General features: G+C 52.6%; 2 protein-coding genes across 4 annotated transcripts in view; one reads left to right on the forward strand and one right to left on the reverse strand.

The window, feature by feature from the left end:
* The first annotated feature begins 88 nt into the window (after positions 1 to 88).
* ANKRD63 (ankyrin repeat domain 63) lies at positions 89 to 4,935 on the forward strand. The gene has a single exon (XM_070378532.1). It carries the CDS (start codon positions 794 to 796, stop codon positions 1,940 to 1,942), a length of 1,149 nt encoding a protein of 382 aa, XP_070234633.1. The 5' UTR covers positions 89 to 793; the 3' UTR covers positions 1,943 to 4,935.
* A 912-nt stretch (positions 4,936 to 5,847) lies between these two features.
* PAK6 (p21 (RAC1) activated kinase 6) overlaps positions 5,848 to 27,802 on the reverse strand; it is a 38,023-nt gene continuing 16,068 nt past the window's right edge. For all 3 annotated transcript variants that reach the window (XM_070378533.1, XM_005888938.2, XM_070378534.1), the window contains exons 3-10: positions 17,878 to 18,086; positions 16,358 to 17,011; positions 10,326 to 10,823; positions 10,085 to 10,218; positions 9,600 to 9,726; positions 9,385 to 9,510; positions 8,807 to 8,941; positions 5,848 to 7,365 (exon numbers count right to left, since the gene is read on the reverse strand). In XM_070378533.1, coding sequence (XP_070234634.1) covers positions 7,198 to 7,365; positions 8,807 to 8,941; positions 9,385 to 9,510; positions 9,600 to 9,726; positions 10,085 to 10,218; positions 10,326 to 10,823; positions 16,358 to 17,011; positions 17,878 to 18,081 — 2,046 coding nt within the window. In that variant the 5' untranslated portion in view covers positions 18,082 to 18,086 and the 3' untranslated portion in view covers positions 5,848 to 7,197. The remainder of the gene's footprint in view (positions 7,366 to 8,806; positions 8,942 to 9,384; positions 9,511 to 9,599; positions 9,727 to 10,084; positions 10,219 to 10,325; positions 10,824 to 16,357; positions 17,012 to 17,877; positions 18,087 to 27,802) is intronic.

A 27,802-nucleotide genomic window follows, 5' to 3' on the forward strand; every position in this document is an offset into this window, starting at 1 on the left:
CGGGTTGGGTGTACAGAGCCCTCGGCGAGCAGCCCCCGCCCCATCCCCGCTGCCGCAGTCCTAGGGAAGCGCGGAGGAGGAGCTGCTCCCGGACATCGTGGCCCACGAAGGGGTGGGCGGCGGTCAGAGGCGGTCTCCCCCGCCGGGTCCGTTTCGGCCCAGACAGCTCAGCCCGCTTCTAGGGCAGCCATTGTCATGGAGACCCCCGAGTCTATAAAACCAGGTATCCAGGCGGGTGGCAGCTCCCGCGCCGCCGAGCCCCCCAAGTAAGGAGCAAGCGCCCTGGCGTGGCCCGGCCCCCGCGAGAGGGGAGGAGGCGGAGGAGCGGCGCCAGCAGATGAGGAGCGGCGCGCCCCGCCAGGGCTAGAGGCAGGCGCGCACGGCGGGCGCCACCGTCTCATCTGGGGAGCGGGGCTGCCCCGGGTGCGGGTGAGTGGCGCGGCTCCCAGCCACAAGGGACTGAGAGGCGCCGGACATCGGGAAAGCAGCGCGAGTCAGGAGGGGCCTGAGTTTCGGTTCCCGTCGTCTCGTGGCGGGCCAGGCGCGGAGCCCCGAGTAGCAAGCAATCTACACCTTCAGGCGGGAAGCTCAAGAAAGGAGCAGAGAGACACCAGGGGTGCAGCCCAGGAGCGGCGGGGCAACTGGGGACCAAGCCGGAACCTCAGGACCCTCGGCTGCAGCCGCCCACGCAAGGAGGGGGCTATACCGGAGCACTCCCGAGCCCGGCGGGGCGCGGGAACAGGGGCGCCCCCGCGCGGAGCTGCCGGGCCGCCTGGGCGCGGCGGCCGAGGCCATGCTTAAGCCCAAGGACCTGTGCCCCCGAGCGGGTACGCGCACCTTCCTGGAGGCCATGCAAGCGGGCAAAGTGCACCTGGCTCGCTTTGTCCTGGATGCGCTGGACCGTAGCATCATCGACTGCCGGGCGGAGCAGGGCCGCACGCCGCTAATGGTGGCCGTGGGCTTACCAGACCCTGCGCTGCGCGCGCGCTTTGTGCGACTACTGCTGGAGCAGGGTGCGGCAGTGAACCTGCGGGACGAGCGCGGCCGCACAGCGCTCAGCTTGGCGTGCGAGCGCGGCCACCTGGACGCCGTGCAACTGCTGGTGCAGTTCAGCGGCGACCCCGAGGCGGCCGACTCAGCAGGCAACAGCCCGGTGATGTGGGCGGCCGCGTGCGGCCACGGGGCGGTGCTCGAGTTCCTGGTGCGCTCTTTCCGCCGCCTCGGCCTACGCCTCGACCGCACTAATCGGGCGGGCCTCACTGCCCTACAGCTGGCGGCCGCCCGCGGCCACGGGACCTGTGTGCAGGCCCTCACAGGGCCGTGGGGCCGCGCAGCCGCCGCCGCCGCGGCCCGGGGCTCCAACTCTGACAGCCCCCCTGGCCGTCCAGTCCCCGCGCCCAGCCCGGAGCGCCGACGACCCAGCCCCCGCCGCCTACCGCGGCCTCTCCTGGCGCGCTTTGCCCGAGCGGCGGGCGGTCATGGTCACGGCGGCGAGGCTGGCTCAGGGGGTAAGGGCTTCGGTCGGCACCGGGCACAGGGCTGCGAGCGGCCGGAGCTGGGCCGGAGCATGAGCCTGGCGCTGGGCGCCGTGACCGAGGAGGAGGCGGCGCGACTGCGAGCGGGAGCCCTGATGGCCCTACCGCATTCGCCCCAGTCCTCGGGGGCTGGGCGGTGGCGGTCGCAGGAGGTGCTGGAGGGAGCACCCCCAACCTTAGTGCAAGCCCCCATTGGTCTTAGCCCCCACCCCGAAGGCGATCCCGGCTCTGGCCGCTTGGGTTTGCGCCGACGCTCCACAGCTCCAGACATCCCCAGCCTGGTCGGGGAGGCATCTGGGCCCGAGAGCGGCCAGGAATTAGAGCCCAATGCTCTGCCACATTCGGTGCCCGGGCCTCAGCCTTGGCAGGGGGGCACGGAGGCCGTGGTGCTGCACGCTCAGCGGTAAATAGCCTCGAGGCTGAGTCCTGCTCTCCCCACCTTCCAATCTCTGCTCTACTGGGATTTCTTTTTCCCAGGCCCCTCACTTTCCTGGCAGTTTCTCACCCCCAGAGCCTAGAACTCGTCCCTACTGCTGAGATGAGACCTCACTCCCTCAGCCCTCTCTCTGAAAGGGACCCCTATCATTTCTTTTTTTGTGCTTGTTGATACTTCCTAAGTCTCACATTCTCTGAAGGCTTGCTGTTCCTGTTGTGAAAGCAAGGAGTAGAAGACTGGATCCATAGGCTACAACCTTCCAGCTGGACTTCCTTCCTTGCTAAGGTGCAGTCCGGCTCCCGCAGGGTTTCCTTCCCCTTGGAGGGTTTTCTCACACCCTCATCAGCCAGGCAGAGATGAGTTGACCTGCAGAACAAAGGCCTAGTCTCCCCCCTCCAACTCCAATGATGCTGACAATAACGCCCCACACCACCTAAATCTCCCTTCCCCTTAAGCGCTGGAGTATTGGAGAAGGGGAGCCCTTCTGGACAGGAGGGAAGGAATCTGGAAGTTTAGTTTTTCTGGGGAGAAACTCCTGCCTCAAGACACTGAAAGCAGCTTTTGGGGGTGGGAGGAATGCCAGTTGTCCCTTGAACCAGGAGCTGAGTAATTCTAGCTCCCTCTGCCTGATCCAAAGATTCAACTTCATTGACAATGTGGGGTCTTCTGCCCCACCCCTCTCCCCTTGCACAGCCCAGTTCTGGGCTCTTGAGTGATTTCCTCTCACTTTTCCTCTCACTTTCGGAGACCTGAAATGAAAAGAACACAGCCCTTCCCCCGTCCCCACTGCCTCCCAGCTCCCCCGTCCCGCACGTGGGTGCTCCCGCAGGGTGGAACGGTTGCGAAGGCTTTGCTTAATTGTATTTCTTCCAATCCTCAAAGAACTCATGTTTTGAGTCTTTGTATGTGAAGCAGAAAGCAGCGGGTCTGATCCGAGGCTTAAGAACCTGACAATGTCTCTTTAAATAGAAGCTCCGCGAGGGGGATAATTGACTGAAGTGTTTGCCACGGTAAACGGCTGCGGCGCGAGGGAGTCTGAAGCCCACACGAGCCTCAGGTCCGGGTTTAAATTATATCAAACTGGCGAGAGCTAGAAGGGGGCTGTTAAACGGTTCCTGCTTCTTGCTGGGCCGTTAATGGAGGGCAGGGCAGATGATGGATGCTAGAGGTCGAGACCAAGGACCCCTGCCTCTGCTCCAACGCGTGGGACGCAGGCTCGGCCCAGCTTCAATACTGGGCAGATTAGTGAGTCAGAGGCAACTGTGGAGAGGTGGTTAAAGGCCCTTTCCTGGCCTAGCCCTTGGTCCCCTCCTTCCTCGCCCCCGCCCTCTTCTTTGTGTCAGCCAAGCGGGAGGGGGCGGGAGGGGTCGGGAGGGTCCGGCGAATCGCGTGCCCTGCGGAAGCGCCAGCACACGCACCCGCGCGCCCAGCGGTCGTGGTAGCGGTGCGTGGGGGAGTTTTTTGTGAACCCCAGAGGTTGAGTTTGCAGCCCCTTCACCCGCTGGCAGTGGGGTCCTTTCAAGACGTCGATCTGTTCATCTTTGCAGAACGGAGGGGTTCTCGCCAGTAACTCTAAGGAAACTGCCCAGCGCGAGAGTAACCTGTGATGAGAAATCGGGCCTGCGGTGAGGGGTGGGTTATCAGAGGCCGGCCTCGTGTAGGTGTCAGACGCTTGCGCAGGCTTCCACCCCTCCAGGGTCTGCGAGGCCGCCAGGGCCCAGACTCTGGACTTGATCTCTGGTGCCCCCTGGTGGCAACACTGCGCTCTAGTTGCCCCTGGCTCGGAGTTCAGACTTCTGGTTTTGCTTGAAATCACCGCTGTGTACTTCTCCGTTCCTGTGCACTTACCCATGGAATCCTCTTCCTCTTGTAGTATGTTAAATCCGGATACTTGAAGTCATTTCACAGCAGTGAAGTGAGGGACAATGAACAAAAAACTCGCATGAGGAGTAGCAGGAGCCCAGACCCTTCACTTAGGACCCCAAGATCTTCCAAGGCTGCATGTGGAGAGCTCCTGCTGACTTCTGAGAGACTGGGAGCTTCCAACCAGTCCTTTGTGATTTCTGAACCGTGGGGCCTACTGATTCTGCACTGTTTTCTTCTGATGAGATTTGCTTTCGTTTCTGGGGTGTTTTGCCCTTTCCCCACTCTTCTCTCCCTAAATATCTGCCTCTCCTCAGTCCCACTGTCTGAGTGGCGGGTGAACTGAAAAGTTCTGAAAAAGCACCTGGAAAGCCAGAGGGAGAGGATCTGGGGTGGGATGCGGGTGGTAATTGGATGTGCCAAGTGCAAACTCCTTTTTTTCCTGATCCTTGCTTGCTCACTTATCCTTTTCCAACTGTGTTTAATTTTTATGACGTTTTTAATGGTGTAAGAATATAAGTATTTTGGCTTCTTCAAAATACCACATTGAAGACATGGGTCTGGGTTGCATGTTGTGTTGAAGGTGCTGTCATGTTTTACGTGTCACTGACATGGGGATTTCTGGTTGAAGGTCACCTTAGGCCCTCTTTATTGGGTAAACAACTTCAAGCGCTCCTCTCTGTGGAGTTGCCAAGGGTTTGATGGTTGAAAGTGCTGTTTCTAAAAAACCACAGCAGATCTTTCCTGTCTGAACTAAATTGTGTATTTTGACTGCCTTGCTGTTCTTGCAGACTTACCTGGCCCAGCTCTGTGCAAAACTTTGACATTTCACCACAATTCGCTCTCCTGAACTTCCTCTCATTGTCAGCCCCAGAACATTGAGGCTGGGGTCTTCTTGAGCTCACTCTGGTCTAGCAGAGACTTTTCGAAACATTTTGCTTTTCCAAATTCTTGTTGCTTTCATTGTTGTGAAGTCACCTGTGCCACTGGAGCTGATGTAAGCTCAGAACTGGTCTGTGTGTGAAGCTAATGACACAATGCACATGCTTTGGGAATGACACTGCAGTGGAAGGACTCTTAGAACTCAAAGGAAACAGTTAATAAATCCAGTGTTCTTCAGTTAAGAGGACTGGTGTCTTTTTGCCTTGCCAACCACTCCTGACTGTGGGCTCCCGTTGGGAGGGGGAAGGTCCTGCCTTCTCTCAGCCTCCTTCTCTGCCCAGCCCACTGCGGCTGCCTCCTGGAGGTAAGAATCAGGTGCTGCTGAGCTGGTGGGACTGGGACCCTCAGACCAGGGCAGCTGTCTAGGTGGGGTTGCGGTAAGGAGCTGTGGGGAGAAAGTCTGTGGGACTTGCTCCTCCTAGGTAAGAGGTTTCAGTGACCCTTACAGAGAGAGGGTAGGATGAGACCTCAGGAAGGAAGTGCTGGAATCAGTGTCAGAGCTAGAAGTTTAAAGACCCAAGTTTCTTGATTTCCAGTTGTGCTCTTCACAGCTCCTCATGGTCTCCTTCCTTTCTAAGAACCAAAACAGAGACCGCTTTCTCACTAGAGGCATTTCCAGGCCACTTCCTGTAGACATCTTGAGGAGAGCCGCAGCTGACTTTCCGGGGGTGGGAGAAGCAAACGGGGAACGGGAGACGCTGCTCCAGAAAGTGGTCACTATCCCTGGTGGCTGCCCCAGAGCCCCCGTGGTGGCAGCAAGCACGGCCCATGGCTCTGGCTTTCTGGGTTGAGTTCTTCTCCCCTGGGAAGGAGCTTTGTCTATTTTTCAGCTCATTCAGTCCCAAGGGCCTTTCACTTCCTGTTTCCCTCCTTCTCGGCCCTCATTGCCACCAGAGAGTTGGATTTTCTGTGACTCAGGATGGCCATTGGGGAACTCACGTCAGGGAGGAAGGGGGACCATCCTGGACACCCACTACAGTGTGTCTAGTTTGAAGACCGCCTGGCTATACTCCCAGAGACAACAGGGAGGCCAGAGGTTTTGAACACTCAGTTTAATTTAAAACAGGCACAAGTGCAAACAATTCACAAACGGGAAGATGCTTTTGTTTTTTAAAACTCTGACCCTTAAAAAAAAGTTCTTGCAATTTTTTTTTTTTTGCCCCAAAGCAGGGCTCTAGGGACAGAGGAATCTAAAAATATTATCTAGATAGGGTCCAGACACCTGGAGTTCTTCCCTGGGATTCCCTGTCTCACAACAGCCCTGAAGGCTGGGAGGACAAGGAGACAGGTGTATGAGGAGGAGTTAGGGGTGGGTGGTCTGCACAGGTGGGGTGCCCACTCCAGTGACATGATGGCCCCTGGGAGTTGGTTCACCTCCCCCAGACCAGGATTTTGAAATGAACCGGTCCCCCGCGCATACACAAAAAGGAGCGGGTCCCTGATGACCTGGTTGTTGAGATGAAGCTCACAAAGTCTGTTCTCTCACCATTCTGGTCCCTGGCTCTCAGACTCCACGGTACAGGAGAAAACTGCCAAGCACCTGGGATATGTTTGACAATAGAGACCTCTTCATGGTCAGGTAGAAACCTGGGAATTAAGTGATAGGAAGCCAGGCAGGTCACCTTCAGAGCAGAACTTAGTGGGAGAAAAGATGGAGAAGCCTCACCGAAGCCAGCCATGGGTGACCTTCCCCCCCGCCCCGCCACACACACACCCTGTAAAGTGAGACCACCTTTACTGCTAGTTGCCTCCTTCCTCTTTCACCCAGAAAATTCCCCTCCCTCACCCATATCCTCCGAGCAGGCTGTTCACACTCGGGTGCTGGCTGTGCTAGGGGCCTGTTGTCATCACAGGTGGGTCAGGAAGCCAGTGTAGGAGGAACTGCAACTTCAGGAAGTCAGACACAAAGGGAGGAAGATGGATTCGGGCAATAAACGCCTTCCCTGTGGCCCTCTCAGACCCCAGGGTTTGGAGCTGGAGCTGAGAACAGCAAGCATCCTAGTGAAGACAGGCAGTCTGCCTCTTGGGTGACCTGGGATGCTCGTTTACAACTACCATTATATATATATAAAAAAGAACCACAGCAGCCTTTTCTGCTGTGTTGGCCGCCGTGGCCAGAAGCGCTGGTCTCCATGTTTCATAGAAATATCCCTGTGCAAATAACAAAGGGTCATCCCGCAGAAGGGGTCTCCATCATCCCAAAGGCAACTGGGGACTCTTGGGAGGGAGACTGACCGAGGGGCAGGTCCGGCCTGGCCCAGTGGGCTAAGGGGCAGGAGGGTAGGTTGGGGGCTTCACATTCAATCTTTGGAGAGAATACTGAGAGAGTGAGGCAGACAGGCAGGCAGGCCTGTTGGCAAGCTGGCGGCCCAGTGTCCCCTGCCTGTGGGCACAGGTGGCAGGCGCACTCTGGGGTTGGGCTCAGCAGGTGGAGGTCTGCTTGCGGTAGAGCTGGATCAAGGGCACCAGGCACTCGGGCAGCCCGGTCTGTAGCAGGAAGGGGTGGTCCAGGAGCTCCTGGGCTGTGGCTCTCTCCTGGGGGTCCCGCACCAGCATCCGGTCCAGGAAGTCTCGCAGCACCGGGGAGACCTGTGGAGGCAGGGCAGTGAGAGGAAGCCATCGCTGGTAGCCACTTCGGGGTGACCCAATCTACCTGGCTCCACCGTCATATGAAAGCCTTATGTTCTCTTGTTTCTTACTTCCTGGTTCCTCCCAGGCTTAGCACTTTTTGGATTATCAGGTAGGTAAGCCTGGCAAGCTACAGTCCATGAGATCACAAAAGAGTGGGACATGACTTAGCGACTAAACAACAACCAAAGAAAATCAGCATCAGTCCAGGAAAAGTGGCCAGTTCACCTGTAGGAGTGCTGTTGAGCAATGGCATTAGGGTACCTGGAGAGCTGGGCTCCCAATACAGCCCACCTACTATGCTGCTTCTCAGGGCTCTCAGTGTTCAGACTGTGGAAAGGTGCCAGTGATCCAGTTCTGGGTCTATCCCTGATCCCTTGACAAGTTGCACTTTTCTCTACAGCTCAGTTTTCTCATCTGTAGAATAGGCTAATGATAATATCTGCTTGCCTTGTCTTTCACATAGAGCTTTAGTGAAGATTAAAAAAAAAAAAAGATCAGGGATGAAGAAGTGTTTTGAAAACTAGAAAAGAACAAAGTGAGACCTGAAAAGAAGATTCCTTTGTTGCTCGATGCTTGGAGTCTAAGTCAAGGTTCATTGACTTAGTTCATTGACAAGTCAAGGAGTCTTGCCTCGGTTCATTCTGAGAAATATTTTAGGATAAGGATGAGTCTTAGGCTGTTACAGAAAGCTGCATCCTCTGGGGAATTAGCCAATTAGAACTATCTGCTAGTCTAGGGGTCAGGAGTGCAGGCTCTAAGGACCATTTGTCTCAAAGTGTTTCCTGTCTGTCCTCTCATCCAGCTGGGCTGCTGCTGCTGCTGCTGCTAAGTCGCTTCAGTCTATTTTGCCATTTAGGCACCCGGCTTCAACCCTCTGGGACATTTCTTACTCTGGCCACCAGATGGCAGTGCCATTTTGCAGCTCTGTGCTGAGCTGGCCACCAGCAGGGGGTACCCACAGGTAAGGACTGGGGGTTTGGGTGGATTTGGCAGGAAAAGGTTCAACACACACACACACACACACACACACACACATTGGCTTTAAGGGGAAACTAGTTTAGATGTGGTTAGGATATACACTGCCGGGGAGGGCAAGCCAGTTCTCTGTGATGGATTGGGAACATGTGCTGTGGTATAGCTCCCCAACACATGGGGTAGAGGAGGGTCCTGCTCAGTTAGTTTCTCTAGATTCTTTTCCAGGACATCAGGGTTTGCCACACCTTGCTTCTGTTCTCTTCGGCTCCTGTCATTGCCTGCAGGTGGAAACTTGTCAGAGTGACCATAAGAGTTTGTGACTAGGCTCCACACCCAGGTGCAGCTGGGCCTGAGAGCCAGGCTCTGATCCTTAAAGCCTCAGGAAGAATGGGGCCTGCAGGCTCACACCTGTGTGCTGACTGACCTTGTGGGAGTTCTTCAGCTTGGGTGGGGGGCTGTCCCGAAGCCTCTTCATGGCTTGCACAGGGGAGTCACTGAAGTAAGGTGGTTCTCCATCCACCATCTCAATCACCATGATGCCCAGAGACCAGATATCTACCTGCAAGAGGAGAATGTCCCTGACTCCACTGGCCGGAGTCTGGCCCCTTGGTAGTGAGCAGCAGGCTACAAGCAGAGAGGAGCAGTGGGTCCCAGGTCTCCCTGGTGAGTTGGCTTCCTTCCTGGCCACCTGCCCAGTGCCCTGCTTAAGTGACCACTGGCTGCAAGGTCACAGCTGTCAGCCACTCTCTTAGAAAGGCCATCACACACAGGGAAGTCTGCCCTTGGGCTTGGGGGAGAGCATTTGGGGGGCCAGCTTGTGGCAGCAAAGTCATAGGCCAGAGAAGAACCATCCAAAAGGGGCCAGTGGAAAGGACTGACTAAGCGGGAACCTAAGAACTGGGGGCAATCTTTGGTGGGAAGCTCTGGGGAGGACCACAAGTAGAAGAACCATGTGTCTCCAAGCCCCTTCTGGGAGGACTGGGGGCTGGAGAGAGTGGTTACCTCAGTTGCATACAGAGACCTGGAGATCACTTCTGGAGCCATCCAGTATGGGGTTCCCACCAGGGACTTCCTCTTAGGGACATCTTTGCTGATCTGTGCACAGAACCCGAAGTCCGAGAGTTTCACCTGGAGTTAGGGCGAGGGGGAGGAAAGGGAATGAGAGGTGAGGGAGCCAGGAAGGGGATGGTGGGTGTGCCAGGGTGGGCAGGGCTTACCCTGCCATCGAGAGTCAGCAGGATGGAGTCACTCTTGATGTCCCGGTGGATGACACCCTGGGCATGCAGGTAAGCCAGGGCCTGCAGCACAGCCTCACACACAGTGGCGATCTGCTCCTCATTCAGCCTGGATGTAGAAGGCATGGCCACCAGCAAAAGAGAATGTTAGCTTTGGCAGGGCGGCCGGGCAGAGGGGCTGAGCAGAGTGGGTGCCCCAATACTGGGCCCCATAGCTCCTGGGCGATGTGTGGGGGAGCCGAGTCAGGTCAGAGCCCTGGTGGAAACAGGCCTGGGCCTAGGCTGGAGACCCAGTGTCTTCCTCACTCCCCTAAGACCCCCCAGGTTGGTTTACCCAAGCCGATGGGCGTGGGGAGGATGGCTCAGGACAATGTGACAGGTACCTCAATCATCTGGGACCCAGGCTATCTGAGCTCAGGGAGCAGTGGGGCAGCCAGTGCCGGGGCCCCGCCCTTCCAGCTGCCCACCTGACTTGGGAGACGATGTCTGTGAGGGCCCCGCCCTGCAGGAACTCCATAAGCACCCACAGCTCCTCGCCCACCAGGTAGCTCTTGTACATCTCCACCACGTTGAGGTGCTGGTAGTCCCGCATGATCACCACCTGGGGGCAGGAGGGGATGCCTGAGTGCCGGCACTTTCCCCCCGCGTCCGTGCTCCCGGAGGTCCATCACTGACCCGCCACATGCCTGCCACACCCTCTCCTCCCACCTCGTTAAAGAGCAGCTCCCTGCGCTGCTGCTTCCTGAGGTCCATCATCTTGACGGCCACCTGGCGGCCCGAGTGCTTCTCCCGGGCCAGGCAGACGATGCCCGTGGAGCCCTCGCCAATCTTCACGTAGCTGTCCAGCAGCAGCCGCGGATCACCCTGGTCCACCACCATTCTGAGCGCAGCCTTGAACTGCTCGTGCGTCACGACGCCCGTGTCCTCGCCAGCCAGGGCGCCCTTGGCCACCGCGGGGTCTTGGGGCAGGTACAGGTTGCTGGTGCTGATCTGGGCATGCCGGGTGCGGGGCGACCCCGCCGGGGAAGACCGGCCTGGAGGAGCGCCGGCGGCTGGGGCCGCGCGGAGGGACTTTTGGGGGCTGCTGGTATCCGAGGCGGTCAGAGGGCTGAAAGGCCCCACAGGCTGGTCTGAGGGCAAGGACTGGGCCTTTGCCACCAGGCTGGAGGGGCCGCCTTTCAGTGCCGGTCTGAAGGAGGAGCTGGGCTGTAGAAAGAAACAGAAGGAAGGTTGGCTGTGAGAGCACTTGGAGCACCCTTCCCAGAAGCAGGGGGTGGCCGCTGTGACCTCTGGACAAGTGTAGGGTCAGGCAGGGCATCAGATGAATGTGGGAGGTGCCTTAAGCAAAGATTTTCAAATGGAACTGAAGTCAAACCACAGTCCTGCTTGAGAAGCCAACCCCCAGTGTTCCCAGGTGAGCAGAAAAAATAACAGCTGTTTATATCCACTCTGCCCCTCCTGGGAAGACAAAGCCAGGTCCCTGGAGTGTTCTGCGCTAGGTATTTCTTCCCTGGGTGATGGACAGTCAGACCCCAGGGAGGCCACCAGGAGGCGATCCCCACTCTGTGCTGTGGGGCTGCACAGGGAATCTGGGTCAGAGGCATTCACAGCTGTGTCTCTCTCACCCAAGGGCTCAGGTGGGCAGAAGAGGCCCTGGGCATGGGGTGGAGGGCGGCAAATGCAGCAGCGCAGCTGTGACTGACTCCCAGGGCAGGGAAGGAAGGCCCCAGTCGAGGTCTGATAGTCCTGCTCATTCCTGACAATGGGGAGTCTGTGTGTCTGTGCTGTGAGCTACACAGCCATGTTACCTGGGGGCGGGGGGCAGTCCTTGGGTGTCCCCTGGACTGAGGATTTGGTACTAGAGAGATGTGGAGTCAGGAGGGTAGGTCTGGCCAAACACAAGCCTTGGGGCTGGGGTGAGAGGGTTTCCTAAGGGCTCCCTGGAGCAGCCCCTCTGGGTGATACATGCAACTCCCATGTATCCCCCAACAAGGAAGAGAGGGCAGCAGGCCCATGTTTCTGATCTCTGGCAGGGAGTGAGGGAGAGAAGGTGGAACTGAGTGCAGACTGGGCCCCCAGTGAGCCCTACACAGCTCCAGCCCTCCTGGCAGCCACAGCAAGAAAGGGTCCCATCCTTGGGTTTTCCTCAAGAAGCTGGTAAAGTACCACACAACATCACCCAAGGGCACCTGGAGAGGGCCATCCCCCAAAGTGACCTATTGGGGGGACACTTGAGGAGCTGCACAGGGACCTTCTGAGAACATCTCAGAGCCCATTTCATAGATGGTTTGTTTAGGTGCCTAGAGGGTGCTGGCCCTCCCTCACCCTCACAACTGAATCAGCTTCCAGAGAATCTGCTCAAGCACTCAGCTTGGGCTGGGCTGCATCAGTCTGGGCCTTGGGTCCTACCAGGCTCAGCCAGAGCCTTCTCAACCTCTTCAGCATCCCTTCCCCCTGGACTTCAGAGCCCCCACCCCAATCCCTGGCCTGGCCTGGCCTAGTTGAGCAAGTGCACGATGCCACTGCCGCGGCTGCTCTGCCAGCCCCAGTCCCATGTGCCCGCTGGGCGTGCTCCAGCCTCAGGCAGGCCGTGCCTGGCTTCAGCTCAGTCCTCGAGGTGAGAGAGCAGGAACGCCTCCTGGGACCGCTGAGACCACTCCACCCCTGCCTGGGGAGCACATCTGTGTAGTAGGTAGACTGTCCCATGTCCCCGCCAGTACCCAACCCTCACCTGCCTTTCCCTAGTCTGTTGTGGTGAAGCAGTGGGACCTCCAGCTGAGGGTCAGGAAAGGACCTGGATTCTGGTCTTGCCATGAATCCTATGCCAGTCCCCCTCTCTGAGCCCCAGTTTCCTCTGATCTGGGGAGCTGGATAAAATGCAGAGTCCTGGGCCTTGGGAATGGCCTCAGTAGGTTCTGAGAGCAGGGACTCTGCATTTTAACAAGGCCCTGGAGACCCGGGTTCGATCCCTGGGTAAGGAAGATCTCCTAGAGGAGGAAATGGCAACCCACGCCACTATTCTTGCCTGGAGAATTCCATGAACAGAGAAGCTTGGTCCCTGGGGTTGCATTGAGTCAGACATGACTGAGCAGCTAACACACTAGCACTGGGTTTTGAGGTGGGAGGAGCTTGAACCGTAATTTGAGCTGCTCTGTGATTTCATGGCTGCGGGGAGCCCATGGGAGGGCTGGGTCTAGGGGTAGAGGGAGCGTGGCCACCACTGAGGCTGTGCGGCCACAACCAGGAACACAAGTATCATGCCCTGTCACCCAGAAGCAGCGCCCAAGGCTCTGTAAAAAGGCTGCCTGCTGGCCAAGGCGGATTTAATACAGAAAATGTGCTCTCTGAGCAGCATTGGTGTGGGCGGAGCTTGAGGACGTGAAAAGCTCCTAAAGTTGCCCTCAACGTTATCCTCTTGGCCCTTGACCTCTCTCCACCCTGGATCTCTAAGGAAGGCAGACAATTTCCCATTCCTTCCGGCCTCTCAGCTTCTTGCATGAGCTCTCTGCTCTGAGGATGTGTGGACACGGGGAGGGTGGGGACAGGCCATGCAGAGGGGCTGAGGAGGGGGCTTCATTCCTCTCTGCCATCAAGGCCCCCACGGAGACCCTGAGCTCAGGGCCCGAGGTTACAGGGGGTGGACCCAGTGGAGAGGCCAGCACCCATGTGGTCTAGGACACGGGGGTGGTGGGCCAGGCTTGGTCTTCACCTCTGCAGGGTCTGGTCCCAAGTGTCCCTTTGTGGGCTTTGCTGCCTGTCTCCACAAGGAGGGAGCTTCTACCTCACAGAGCCACCAGAAAGGACCGGGTGAAGTTTGTTAAACCACTCCAAGAAAGCGAAAGGGCAACAAAACGTGGACTTAATTAAGGACTCTGGATTAATTCTGGAGTTACTTGTGTGACTGAGGCCTCTTGCAGGGCAGGAAGCCACTAGAAAGAAAAGTCGTTCGTGGAGTTACAACGCTGCCCCATGTTCCCTTCCTGGGCTGTGGTAACAGGGCCGAGCTCTCCAGCTGTGGGCTCAGGAGGCTGTTCTGTCAGGGCTGCACAGGCAGAGGCCATCTCATAATATTTAAGAAATAATAAAGCCATTTACAGAGGGCTTACCACTTTAACAAGGGCATTAAGTGCCTTATCTCATTTAATGCTCATGGCCCTGTGGATTGTTTTATTAAGCCATGGGTAATATTATTATCTACGTTTGTAGATGAGGAAATAGGCTCGGAGAGGTTAAGTAACTTGCTCAGAGTCACTCAGTAGGAAGCAGACTTCAGCCCCGGTCAGGTCAGCCTGACCTCTCACCTCTATGCAGTGGTCTGACTGGGAGTTCTTGGCATATTAATGGAGTACATGATACACAGCAGGTATTTAACCCAGGTTTGCAGATTGCTGAGGTCTTTCTGACTCAGCCTTTCTGCCACTAAGTGGGGCCATTTCTAAATCCCTCAAGCTCTGTCTTACCTCCTTGGCCTTCCTGTCCCTCCTTGGGTCCTCTTTTGCTCTTTGGTCAAAGTGAGTGACTGCAGACCAAGTGGCACAAGAGCCGAGGGCAGTAGTTCTCAACTGGGGATGATTTTTTCCCTTGAGGAACACTTGGCAATGTCTGGAGGAATTTGGGGTTGTCCCATCTGAGGGGTGCTACTAGCATCTAGAGGGTAGCAGTCAGAGATGCTTTTGAATATCCTTCAATACACAGGAGAGTCCTTACCGTAGAGGATTATCTACAGACGTCAGCGGTACAAGGTTGAGAAGCCTGGACCCAGAGTGGCTAAGGGGCAGTCTTGGCCCTGCCTTTTAGGAGCCTGGCTGAGAACATCTGTCCAGAAGGGTGTGCCCAGGGGGCCAGATTGCAAACTGTGGTGTCTCTGAGTGCCAGACAAGTGCCACCTGCCTCCACAGGTACAGGGGAGACGCTGCACCCCTTGCAGCAGCAGCCCACAGTAGGTGCCTGGTGAAGTGTGCAGAGATGGGGGATGGCCTGGCCCCCTGCTGTGGGGTGCAGGAGGAAGCTCTGGGCCATGCGTGCCAGTTTTGACACCCCCTTTTTTCCAAATCCCTGAAACCACCTCCCTGCTCCATCAAGACCCTCTAAGTGCACTTTCTGGTGGTATGCACTGTCCTGCTCCTTCCTTAGTTTTCTGGGGAATGTCTCCCCAGGGACACAGCCTTCCAAACCCCTCCACCCGCTCACAGGCACTCATGTTTTCACACATGACATATCAAGCCACGTCTCATCTATTCCTCCCCAAAACCGAGCCCTGTAGGGGATCCCAGCCCACTGTCCTTTGTCCCAGTGGGGGCTGGAGGGCACTGAAGCCCAGACCTCCTCTGGCTGGCAGCAACTTAGAAGGGGTTGAGGGTCCAGGTCACTCCCAACCCCGCTGTCCCCCACGCTCAGGCGGGACACAGAGGCACCATCTGGGAGGGGAGACTCTGTCACTCAGGCTGCTGTGCTGGTTATTTCTTAGATCTGACCTATAACCCTCGTGGGCTTCGCTAGTGGCTCAGTGCTAAAGAACATGCCTGCCAAGCAGGAGACACGTCGATCCCTGGGTCTGGAAGATTCTCTGGAGAAGAAAATGGCAACCCACTCCAGTATTCTTGCCTGGTTTGAAATCCCATGGACAGAGGAGCCTGGTGGGCTGCAGTCCACAGGGTCGCAAAGAGTCGGACACGATTTAGCAAGTAAACAGCAACAAGCTCATGCTGCGGCCTAAGCTCATTTCTGCCTGTCCCTTAGGAAGAAGCTAAAAGATGCCTTTGTGAAAAGGCCTTCATGAGCAGGAGGTGTGAGCCCAGAGGGCCCCCCACCCCTAGCTGACTCTTTGAGTCAGTCTTCTCATCTGCCAAATGGGAAAGGATGTTACTGTCACCATGGACGGCGTGTCATACGGTATGGAAGAAGCCAAAGCTTTCTCTGCCTGCCAAGAAATGTCACCATTAGGGCTCCATTCACTGTTTCCTTTTTAACAAGAAAAATGTGTGCATTTGATACTGTCACACATGCTGAACGCTGGTTCTCCTGATGCTCCCAGACCCAGGCAAATTCAATCCTCTAACTTTTCACAGGGCACACAATATGAGAAAAAAATAATTATAGAAATGTTAAACAGAGCAGCAACCACTAGAAAAAGGGTAGGCAGGAAGGAGGGGAGGAAGGGAGGGAGTGAGGAGGAAGAAGTCCTCACTAGAGAAGGGCATTTCTGAATGCCTATGGGAGAAGTAGTGCAGGGAGGCTGTGCCTGACCTCAGGAGAGCCCTGGGAGAAGCAGGGGTTGAGGCCAAAAGAAGATCTGAGAAGAGAGAGAGCCAGAGAGACCTTGCCCCCTAAGTCCTAGAGCACCTACTTCTTCTGGGGCCTGGGTAGGGGTTGCTGGTCACTGGAGGCAGGGGAGGGTCTGGGCTTGTGGTTAAAAGTGCTGCTTTTTCAGGGGGCATACCTGCCTCCCTGTGTGGTCTGCCTAGACACATTCCAGAAAGCAGGAGTATCAGCTGGGGCATACTGGAGCCCCTCAGAAGCCCCTGCAAAGTGACCTGGCTTGCAACCTCTGACGCACATGTGCTAAGCCTTTGGAGAAGGAGCACTCAGCTGGTTCAGGGTAGAATCCTCAGTTGATGATCTGTTGCCTTCCCCCAACCTGACCATGTAAGCAGGAAAGGCGGGCAGGGCCTGTGTCCCCAGTGGATGCAGTGGGCCCAGCTGCCTACCCTGGTGAGAGTAGGGGCCCCGGCCTGACCTACCTTGCTCTGTGCTGGAGGGCCTGGCTTGCTGCTGCTTGGAGGGGCCGTGGCAGGAGCAGACAGGAACATGCTTCGGAACAGCCTGCGCTTCAGGCTGCTCTCCTGGGTCTTAGGGCTGGGGCTGCCCTCCCCGCCAGGCCTGCCCGCGGCCGAGCCCACCAGGCAGGACTGTGGCCGGGCCTCCTCGGGGCCATGCCTGGCAGTCTTGGTCCCACGCCTGCCCGTGGCTGTAGGGGGTGAGGTCCCAGTTGGGGAACTCTGCAAACAGGTGCCCAGCTGCAGGCAGCGCTGTGTGGCACCCTGGAACTCGGCAGGGCCCAGGGACTGTGCTTTGGCGGCCAGTCCATTGGGAAGGACCCGTGGGCTTTGCAGCTCGGGCCACGGCACCTGCCTGCGTCCTGCTGGTGCGCCCCCGTTGCAGCTGAGGTAGAGTCCATGGGGGTCGCTGCGCTCAGACTGGGGGCTCTGAAGGTACATGTCCGGGTCAGCGGCCCACTGCTCATCCCCCAGCAGCCCCAGGGACTGTGCCCGCCGCCGGCTGGTGGGGCTGCGGCCGCGCAGGGTGTTGGAACTGATGACTGACAACTTCTGGATGTCGTTGAGCAGCCCGGAGATGTAGCCGTCCGTAGGCACTGAGCTGCCCCGCACCACCGTCTGCGGGAGGGGTGGAGGAAGAGTGTGGTGAGCCTCCTGTTCATGGTGGAGGGTGGGGGTCAGGTCAGAGAGGGGGGCCTGGAGGAGGAGGAACACCTGAGGACCTTGCTTGCTGCATCATCTACCTGTTCCTTAATTTTTCAGTCCCTTACCAGGGCTCACAGAGGGCCAGGTCTGTGCTGGGGTGGGCATAAAAGAAGAAGCTTCATTCTCATGGGCTCAAGAGCTCCACACTCTGGCAGGGCAGACAGGTGAGTAACCACAGTGTTTAATCCAGCATGCCTGATGGTGTGGGTGGCTGAGCCTGGGGAGCTGGTGGGACTTCAGACCCTGCCTGGAGCTCACTGCCATTCTCCAGCTCTATCTGTGGTCTTCTTAGGGGGCATGCAGAGTTCTCTGTGGGGAGAGGCTCCAGGCCAACGCTTTCCTCCACATACATGGGCTTTGTGCCCTCCAAACCCCGCCAGGGCCCTGACCCCAATCCCTGTGAGGATCTTCATCACACTGTGTCCTGACCTACACAACGTAATCCCCCTGGTCTGTGAGAGCCCCAGGTCCAAATATTGCTTTGGGACATACTTAAAGATTGTTCATTGTTATCTGAAACTCAAATTTTATTGGGCCTCCTGTATCTTTATTTGCTAAATCTGGCAACCCTCCCACCCTGTGGGTTGGGATACCCCTCCCCCTTCAAACCAGACTCCTTCTCCCTAGGGAGAAGAGAAGAGGCTGATTAGCAGGGAAAGAAAACAAGGTAACTGATAGCTGGTTGTCACGTTTCCTCAGGTGCCTGGGTGGTCCTGCCAGCTGCCCTCCCTGGAGAGGGATGGTCTGAACCCCACCCTCCGCCCTCCCGCCCGCCTCACCTTCATGGGCTGGAGCTGCACCCGGGTGATGCGTGAAGGGTCCACCACGGGCTTGGGTCGCCGCAGCGTGTCCAGGATGTTCTGCCATTGTGGGGGGAGGCCCACGAACTTGCCTTCTTTGGGGTCGAAGGAGGTGTGCACGCGGTGCTGGAAGTTCTGTGGGGCCGAGATCTCGGGGCGTTTCTTCTTTTTCTTGCGGAACATGGTGCCTGCATGGGGAGGCTCAGGCTGAGCTCTGGCTCCACAGGGGCCTGGCCCCAGGGAAGCACAGGGGGCTGCAGCGCGTGCTGGGGGCCCAGGCTCCCTTCCCGGGCACACCCCCACCCCTACCAGCCCAGGCTCCCTTCCTGGGCACACACCCCCCGCCCATACCAGCCCAGGCTCCCCCTACCCCACCTCGCAGGCCTCTTCCTTGGGGGAATGGGCTAGCTCCCCACAGAGAGGTCCCAGAAGTAGCAAGAGCCCCATAAATAAGCCAACACAGACTACAAACATGGAAAAGAGGTGTCTGTTTTCTTGTCTGCGCCAAGTCCCCTGCCGAGCACGCAGACTCTGGGGGTGTGTTTTTATAAGATCCAAAGACAGGACAAATATCATTCCACCGTCAAAGAGCTAAAAGGGGGGTGGGGGAAGAGGGAGGAAAGCCCACAAACGCATTTATGAAGTAAGCATGATCTTGATTCTTAAAGCAGATAAGACTAGTACAAGAAAAGGAAAATGTGAACCAACTTCATTTATGAACATAAAAGAAAATCCTAAATAAAATTAGCAAATTGAATCCAACTGTGCATTAAAGGTTTTTGTTTGTTTTTTCTTTTATATCACAGTCAACTCGGGTTTGTCCCAGGATGGTTCTAAAACAAACCTGTCAATGTGACATGCACCTTCACAGAAAGGCAAGCTGCTGATTCACAGGCACGCTGCCCAGTCAGGGACCAAGCTAAAAGGACCCTCGTGGTCCCCAGGTGCTTGGCCCTAATTCTGGAAAGGCCCTGAGCCAAGGGCACTGCTGGGGAGGGTGAGGGCCACTATCTTAGGGGGAAAAGACAGCCCAGCTCCGCCTGGGCTCCTTTCTCTCTGGTCTCAGAACTCTGACTATACAAAACATCCCCTGCAGTCAAACCTCCATCCCTTACTTTGCAGTTGGGGGTTTGCCTAAGGCCTTAAGGGGCTTCCCTCATAGCTCAGTCAGTAAAGAATCCGCCTGCAATGCAGGAGATCTGGGTTCGATTCCTGGGTTGGGAAGATGCTCTGGAGAAGGAAATGGCAACCCACTCCAGTATTCTCACCTGGTGAATCCCATAGACAGAGGAGCCTGGCAGGCTACAGTTCATGGGATCGCAAGAGTCAGACACAACTTAGCAACTAAACCACCACCACCTAAAGCCCTACTAAGCTCCATCAACAGCTCTGAGTGACATGGGCATGCAGATCTGAGTGAGAGAGACTGGAGACCCAAGAGGCAAAGCGCTGACCCTTCCAAGTGCTGCTCTGGCCTTGCCTTCAGGGAGCCCTAGGCTGGGACCACATGTGATGGAAGACACAGTTGGGGTACCCACTCAAATACTTTTATATCTGATGTGACTCAAAATAGCTCAATGGGTTTGTGTGTGTATGTGGGTGGGGGGTGTGTGTGCAAAAGACACTCAGTAGGCTCTTGTGTCAGCTATAAAGGTCACTTTCAACAAGACACGTTTTGTGTCTTGAATGCTTGGATCATTCATCTATCCACAGAACTGAATATGTTCATGGCATCAGAACATGGCATTCTCTTTTTTGCTTCTGCTCTGGAAGCAGAATTTTCCTGGTTACTTTCACAGGTTCTGGAGTAGGTCACAGATCTAGGAGGGAGCTGGTGCCCACTTGGAGGGAAGGGGGCTCAAACAGCCACAGCCTCTCCACATTCACCAAGAATGAATCAATCTGAATCCAGGTCATACCTCTTGGAATGGCCATCACTTTGGGGACCTTGAAATTCAGGAATCTATCAAACATTCCCATCAGGCAAAGCCACATGTGCAGAAGCTCCAAGAACCAAGGACTTTAGAATGAAATATACCTTTGAGTTATAGAAGAGAGGCAGGAAGTCTGCCACCAATTTGGGGAAATTCTGAGCAAGCTACATAAATTCTGTAACCCTCAGCACTCTTCATCTTTAAAGTGGGGTTAATAAAAGATAAAACACAGGTTTAGGGAGTGTTAAGTGAGCAGATTCCCATGAAACAGGGGCTTTTTCTCTTGCTCTGTTACCTCTCTGAGCATCCTCTCAGTTCAGGGCCCTGCAGACAGCAGAACTTGAGCAGATACAAGTCTGGAAGTGATGCCCAACCCCTATCCTTCGGAGTCACCTGGCAGGGGTTATGCGTGATTTCTGGTACTAGGGCCCTTGCTACTTCTCCACAATGTAGACTCTTCATGGTTTGGTAAAACTTGACCTCCTCCTGGTGGTCTTTGGCTACAGAAGAATCTCAGTTCTGCAATTCTGTTCTCAGAGCGTCTCAGACCCTCTGGATCTGTCCAGACATCTCTGGATTAGCTCAGCTGACAGTTTCACTCTCCTCCCTACTCTGTGAACTCTTCTAGAGGTGCAGGGAACAGCCAAGAGTTGAAAAAGAGCTGGCTAATACTCCCTCCTGCAAGGAGATCAAATCAGTCAATCCTAAAGGAAATTAACTGAATATTTATTGGAAGGATTGATGCTGAAGCTGAAGCTCCAATACTTTGGCCACCTGATAGGAAGAGCCAACTCTTTAGAAAAGGCCCTGATGCTGGGAAAGATTGAAGGCAGGAGGAGAAGGGGGCGACAGAGGATGAGATGGTTGGAGGGCATCACCGACTTGATGGACATGAGTTTGAGCAAGCTCTGGGAGATAGTGAAGGACAGGAAGCCTGGTGTGCTGCAGTCCATGGGGTCACAAAGAGTCGGACAACGACTTAACAACAATACTCCCCCAACCCCACCCAGAACACCCCACACCCTAACTTCTTGGCCCCACTCAAGGGCCCAGCATTTGCTGCAGGAATGTGCAGAGATGGCATCTTTAGTAAATGGTCTGTGTGACTCCGAAATCACCCTAACAACTACTCCAGAATAAAGTTCTTCCCACGGGTATCAGGAAGGGCCTGAGGAAAGGAAGACAGTGCAGGGTCCTAGGGCCCAGGAGTTGGGGTGGGAGGTCAGGAGCTGACAGAAGCAGTGAACTGAGCTCAGGCTTCAGGGGAGGGGAAGCAGAGATTTAGGAATTGGAGCCAGTCACTTAGTGAGTGGGAAATCCACACCTAAAGGGAGGCTTCCAGGACTCATCCAAAATGGTGGTAAGGCCAACACTGCTTGAGACAACATGATTTTGCACAGAGAAAAATCTACACATAATCTTTTGGGATTAAATGTGAATTTTAAAAGTCCCTAATTCAAGATTGGTATAAAAAAAATCAATTGTATTTTTGCATACCTGCAACAAACAAATAGAAAAGGAAATAAAAAAAAAAATTCTATGGTACAATGGGAAATAGACCTTTGTGCTTTGTCCCCCAACCCTACCCCCTACCCCCATACCTGGTACAGAGCTCTTAAAACTCCTGGAATCCCCAGAGTGATAAAACTGTTGTAACTTTCAGCCTCACCCTCTCCTACTTCTGCAAAGGGAAGAGGGGCCTGGAGACTGAGTTATTCATTAGGTCCAGTGGTAAAGAATCTGCCTTCCAATGTAGGGGATGAGGGTTTGATCCCTGGGAGGGAAAACAAGATCCCACATGCTACAGGGCAACTAGCCACAACTGGAAAGTGTGCATGCGGCAAGGAAGACCTAGCACAGCACCCCCCTCCAAAGTCATCAATAGCCAACGATTTAATCGATTGTGCCTACTTAATGAAACTGCCATTCAACCCCTCCGGGATAGGTTTCAGGGCTGATGAACCCAGGTGCTGAAAGGCTGATGTGCATGGAAGCTCTATGCCCTTCCCCTCTCCAGTCCAGAATCTCTTCTTCCCTTTGGCTGTTCCTGTCTCTTTTCTAGTGAACTAGTTATAGTAACGTGATTTCTTGACTTCCACCAGCCATCTCAGCAAATTATCAAATGTGAGAAGAGGGCTGTGGGAAACTTAATTTATAGCCAGCTGTTCAGAAGTACTGGCTTTGGAGCGGGAGTCCAAAATAGGGGGCAGTTTGTAGGGCTGAGCCTGAGGGGTCTGTGCTATTTCAGGAGTTAATGTCAGAATCAAACTGCATTATGGAACACCCAGTTGATCCCAGAGAGTTGGAGAAGTGATTTTAGGAAGAAAAAAAAAACTTCTCATTTGATGTCAGAGGTGTTGTTAGGTAAAACCCTTCAGACATCCTTTCCCATTTTACATTAAAAATATCAGATTTTTATGAATAAATCTAATTGAAGAGGTGCAAGGTCTCTACATGGAAAAATATCAAACATTAAAGATAATAAAGAATGTTCATAGGTTAGAAAACTCAATATTATAAAATTATCAATTATTCCCAAATTAACCTACAGAGTTATTGCAATATCAATCAAAATCACAGCATAATTCTGTTGATAGAAATTGACAAACTGTTCTATATTCTATCAATGAAAAATCAGAAAGAGAAATTAAGGAATCAATCCCATTCACCACTGCAACAAAAACAATTAAGTATCTAGGAATAAACTTACTTAAGGAGACAAAAGAACTGTACACAGAAAATTATAAGACACTAATGAAAGAAATCAAAGATAATATAAATAGATGGAGAGATATTCTATGTTCCTGGGTAGAAAGAATCAATATTGTGAAAATGACTATACTACCAAATGCAATCTACAGATTCAATGCGATCCCTATCAAATTAACAACAGTGTTTTTCACAGAACTAGAACAAAAAATTTCACAGTTCATATGGAAACGCAGAAGACCCCGAATAGCCAAAGCAGTCTTTTTTTTTTCAATTTTTTAATTTTATTTTATTTTTAAACTTTACAATATTGTATTAGTTTTGCCAAATATCGAAATGAATCCGCCACACACTAGGAAACCAAAGCAGTCTTGAGAAAGAACGATGGAGCTGGAGGAATCAACCTTCCTGACTTCAGATTATACTACAAAGCTACAGTCCTCAAGACACTATGGTACTGGCACAAAAATAGAAACATAAACCAATGGAAAAAGAAAGAAAGCCCAGAAATAAACCCATGCACCTATGGGTACCTTATATTTGACAAACGAGGCAAGAATATGCAATGGGGCAAACACAGCCTCTTCAATAGATGGTGCTGGGAAAACTGGACAGCTACATATAAAAGAATGAAATTAGAACACTTCCTAACACCATATCGGAGAAGGCAATGGCACCCCACTCCAGCACTCTTGCCTGGAAAATCCCATGGACGGAGGAGCACGGTAGGCTGCAGTCCATGGGGTCGCGAAGAGTCGGACACGACTGAGCGACTTCACTTTCACTTTTCACTTTCATGCACTGGAGAAGGAAATGGCAACCCACTCCAGTGTTCTTGCCTGGAGAATCTCAGGGACGGAGGAGACTGGTGGGCTGCCGTCTATGGGGTCACACAGAGTCGGACACGACTGAAGTGACTTAGCAGTAGCAGTAACACCATACACAAAGATAAACTCAAAATGGATTAAAGACCTAACTGTAAGACCAGAAACTATAAAACCCTTAGAGGAAAACATAGGCAGAACACTCAATGACATAAATCAAAGCAAGATCCTCTATGACCCACCTCCTAGAGCAATGGAAATAAAAACAAAAGTAAACAAGTGGGACCTGATTAAACTTAAAAGCTTTTGCACAGCAAAGGAAACTATAAGCAAGGTAAAAAGACAACTCTCAGAATGGGAGAAAATAATAGCAAATGAAACATCTGACAAAGGTTTAATTTCCAAAATACACAAGCAGCTCATACAACTCAATACCAGAAAAACAAACAACCCAATCAAAAAGTGGGGAAAAGGCCTAAACAGACATTTCTCCAAAGAAGACCTACAAATGGCTAACAAACACATGAAAAGATGCTCAACATCACTCATTATTAGCGAAATGCAAATCAAAATGACAATGAGATATCACCCCACTGGTCAGAATGGCCATCATCAAAAAGTCTACAAACAATAAATGCTGGAGAGGGTGTGGAGAAAAGGGAATGTTCTTGCGCTGTTGGTAGGAATGTAAATTGATACAACCACTATGGAAGATGGTATAGAGATTCCTTAAAAAAACTAGGAATAAAACCACCATATGACCCAGCAATCCCACTCCTAGGCATATACCCTGAGAAAACCAAAATTGAAAAAGACACACGTATCCCATTGTTCACTGCAGCACTATTTACAATAGCTAGAACATGGAAGCAACCTAGGTGTCCATCGACAGATGAATGGATAAAGAAGCTGTGGTACGTATACACAATGGAATATTACTCAGCCATAATAAGGAACACCTTTGAGTCAGTTCTAATGGGGTGGATGAACCTAGAACCTATTAAACAGTGAAGTAAGTCAGAAACAGAAAGATAAATATTGTATTCTAATGCATATATATGGAATCTAGAAAAATGGTACTGAAGAATTTACTTACAGTGCAGCAATGCAGAAATAGACACAGAGAATAGACTTATAGACATGGGGAGAGGGAGGTGGGGTGAGATGTATGGAAAGAATAACATGGAAACTTACATTACCACATGTAAAATAGATAGCCGATGGGAATTTGCTGTATGGCTAACAAACTCAAACAGGGGCTCTGTAGAGGGGTGGGATGGGGAGGGAGATGGGAGGGAAGTCCAAAGGGAGGGGATATATGTATACCTATGGCTGATTCAAAGAATAGCAAGAAGAGATAAGAAAGCCTTCTTCAGCGTTCAATGAAAAGAAATAGAGGAAAACAACAGAATGGGAAAGACTAGAGATTTCTTCAAGAAAATCAGAGATACCAAAGGAACATTTCATGCAAAGATGGGCTCGATAAAGGACAGAAATGGTATGGACCTAACAGAAGCAGAAGATATTAAGAAGAGATGGCAAGAATACACAGAAGAACTGTACAAAAAAGATCTTCATGACCCAGATAATCACGATGGTGTGATCACTGACCTAGAGCCAGACATCCTGGAATGTGAAGTCCAGTGGGCCTTAGAAAGCATCACTACGAACAAAGCTAGTGGAGGTGATGGAATTCCAGTTGAGCTCTTTCAAATCCTGAAAGATGATACTGTGAAAGTGCTGCACTCAATATGCCAGCAAATTTGGAAAACTCAGCAGTGGCCACAGGACTGGAAAAGGTCAGTTTTCATTCCAATCCCAAAGAAAGGCAATGCCAAAGAATGCTCAAACTACCACACAATTGCACTCATCTCACACACTAGTAAAGTAATGCTCAAAATTCTCCAAGCCAGGCTTCAGCAATATGTGAACCGTGAACTTCCTGATGTTCAAGCTGGTTTTAGAAAAGGAAGAGGAACCAGAGATCAAATTGCCAATATCCACTGGATCATGGAAAAAGCAAGAGAGTTCCAGAAAAACATCTGTTTCTGCTTTATTGACTATGCCAAAGCCTTTGACTGTGTGGATCACAATAAACTGGAAAATTCTGAAAGAGATGGGAATACCAGACCACCTGACCTGCCTCTTGAGAAATCTGTATGCAGGTCAGGAAGCAACAGTTAGAACTGGACATGGAACAACAGACTGGTTCCAAATAGGAAAAGGAGTACGTCAAGGCTGTATATTGTCACCCTGCTTATTTAACTTATATGCAGAGTACATCATGAGAAACGCTGGACTGGAAGAAACACAAGCTGGAATCAAGATTGCCGGGAGAAATATCAATAACCTCAGATATGCAGATGACACCACCCTTATGGCAGAAAGTGAAGAGGAACTCAGAAGCCTCTTGATGAAAGTGAAAGTGGAGAGTGAAAAAGTTGGCTTAAAGCTCAAGATTCAGAAAATGAAGATCATGGCATCCGGTCCCATCACTTCATGGGAAATGGATGGGGAAACAGTGGAAACAGTGTCAGACTTTATTTTTCTGGGCTCCAAAATCACTACAGATGGTGACTGCAGCCATGAAATTAAAAGACGCTTACTCCTTAGAAGGAAAGTTATGACCAACCTAGATAGCATATTCAAAGGCAGAGACATTACTTTGCCAACAAAGGTTCGTCTAGTCAAGGCTCTGGTTTTTCCTGTGGTCATGTATGGATGTGAGAGTTGGACTGTGAAGAAGGCTGAGCGCCGAAGAATTGATGCTTTTGAACTGTGGTGTTGGAGAAGACTCTTGAGAGTCCCTTGGACTGCAAGGAGATCCAACCAGTCCATTCTGAAGGAGACCAGCCCTGGGATTTCTTTGGAAAGAATGATGCTAAAGCTGAAACTCCAGTACTTTGGCCACGTCATGCGAAGAGTTGACTCATTGGAAAAGACTCTGATGCTGGGAGGGATTGGGGGCAAGAGGAGAAGGGGACGACAGAGGATGAGATGGCTGGATGGCATCAATGACTCGATGGACGTGAGTCTGAGTGAACTCTGGGAGTTGGTGATGGACAGGGAGGCCTGGCGTCCTGCGATTCATGGGGTTGCAAAGAGTCGGACACGACTGAGTGACTGATCTGATCTGATCTGATCTGATGGCTGATTCAGGTTGAGGTTTGACAGAAAACAACAAAATTCTGTAAAGCAACTATCCTTCAATTAAAAAAAAAGAAATTGACAAACTGATTCTAAAAGGTACAGAGAAACTAAGCATCAGGAATAGCCAAGACAGTCTTGAACAAGAACAAAGTTAGAGAGTTACGTTACTAGATATCAAGACTGATTATAAAGCTACCATAATTAATGCAGTGTGGAACTGGCACACAGATTGATGAGTCGACCAGTGGAACAGAAGAGAGCATCCAGAAATAGACTCACTCACATAAGGTCATTTAATTTACGACAGAGGTGACAGTGCAATATGGTGGGAACTGAAGGTCTTTTCCATAAATGTAGCTGAAGCAATTAGATATTCATATGAAAAAAAAGAATCCGGAAAAACGAATTCGTATCATATCCCCAAACTAACTGGCTCTAAATGTGAAAGGTAAAATAATAAAGTGATGGTAGGGGGTTGGAGGGGGAAACCTATAGTCTGGCCATCTCCTGCCCTAGGTCTGCTGTGAGTGACTATGGGGGCCTCTCCTGGAGGCCCTGACCTGCTGGGGCCCAAACCTATCCATACCCATGGGTCCCAAGGACAAATTAAACCTCCAAGGTTTTCTTTGTCCAAAGCAGGCCTAGGTTAGCAATAGTAATTTCTTTCTAAAGATTTCACAAGGATTTTTGTAAAGATTTTACAAAGATTAATTTGTAAATGCAGTATGAACACAATGACTGTCTGAAGGGAAATGTAGCAAAATATTCATTATCGTTGCGTTTGACTGGTGGGGTCCCAGGTGATTTCCTCCTACTCCATCTTTGTACTCTTCTGAATTTTCCGTAAAGACAATGGGCTGCATTTTAAGTCGCTTCAGTCATGTCCAACTCTGTGCGACCCCATAGATGGCAGCCCACCAGGCGCCCCCATCTCTGGGAATCTCCAGGCAAGAACACTGGAATGGGTTGCCATTTCCTTCTCCAATGCATGAAAGTGAAAAGTCAAAGTGATGTTGCTCAGTCGTGTCCGACTCTTAGCGACCTCATGGACTGCAGCCTACCGTGCTCCTCCGTCCATGGGATTTTCCAGGCAAGAGTACTGCAGTGGGGTGCCATTGCCTTCTCCAAAAGAAAACAACATATTTTTAAATAAAGAAGAGTGATCCCTAAGGACTGAGTTCCTAAGAGATAAGCACCCACTTAAGTCTCTGATGTGGCCAGGTCACTGGGTATCAATCACCTGAGTGCCTCTCTCCAGTTCTGTGTCCTAGACACACACACGAATGC

The sequence above is a fragment of the Bos mutus genome, chromosome 10, assembly GCF_027580195.1.
Source record: "Bos mutus isolate GX-2022 chromosome 10, NWIPB_WYAK_1.1, whole genome shotgun sequence".
NCBI classification, from domain to species: domain Eukaryota; kingdom Metazoa; phylum Chordata; class Mammalia; order Artiodactyla; family Bovidae; genus Bos; species Bos mutus.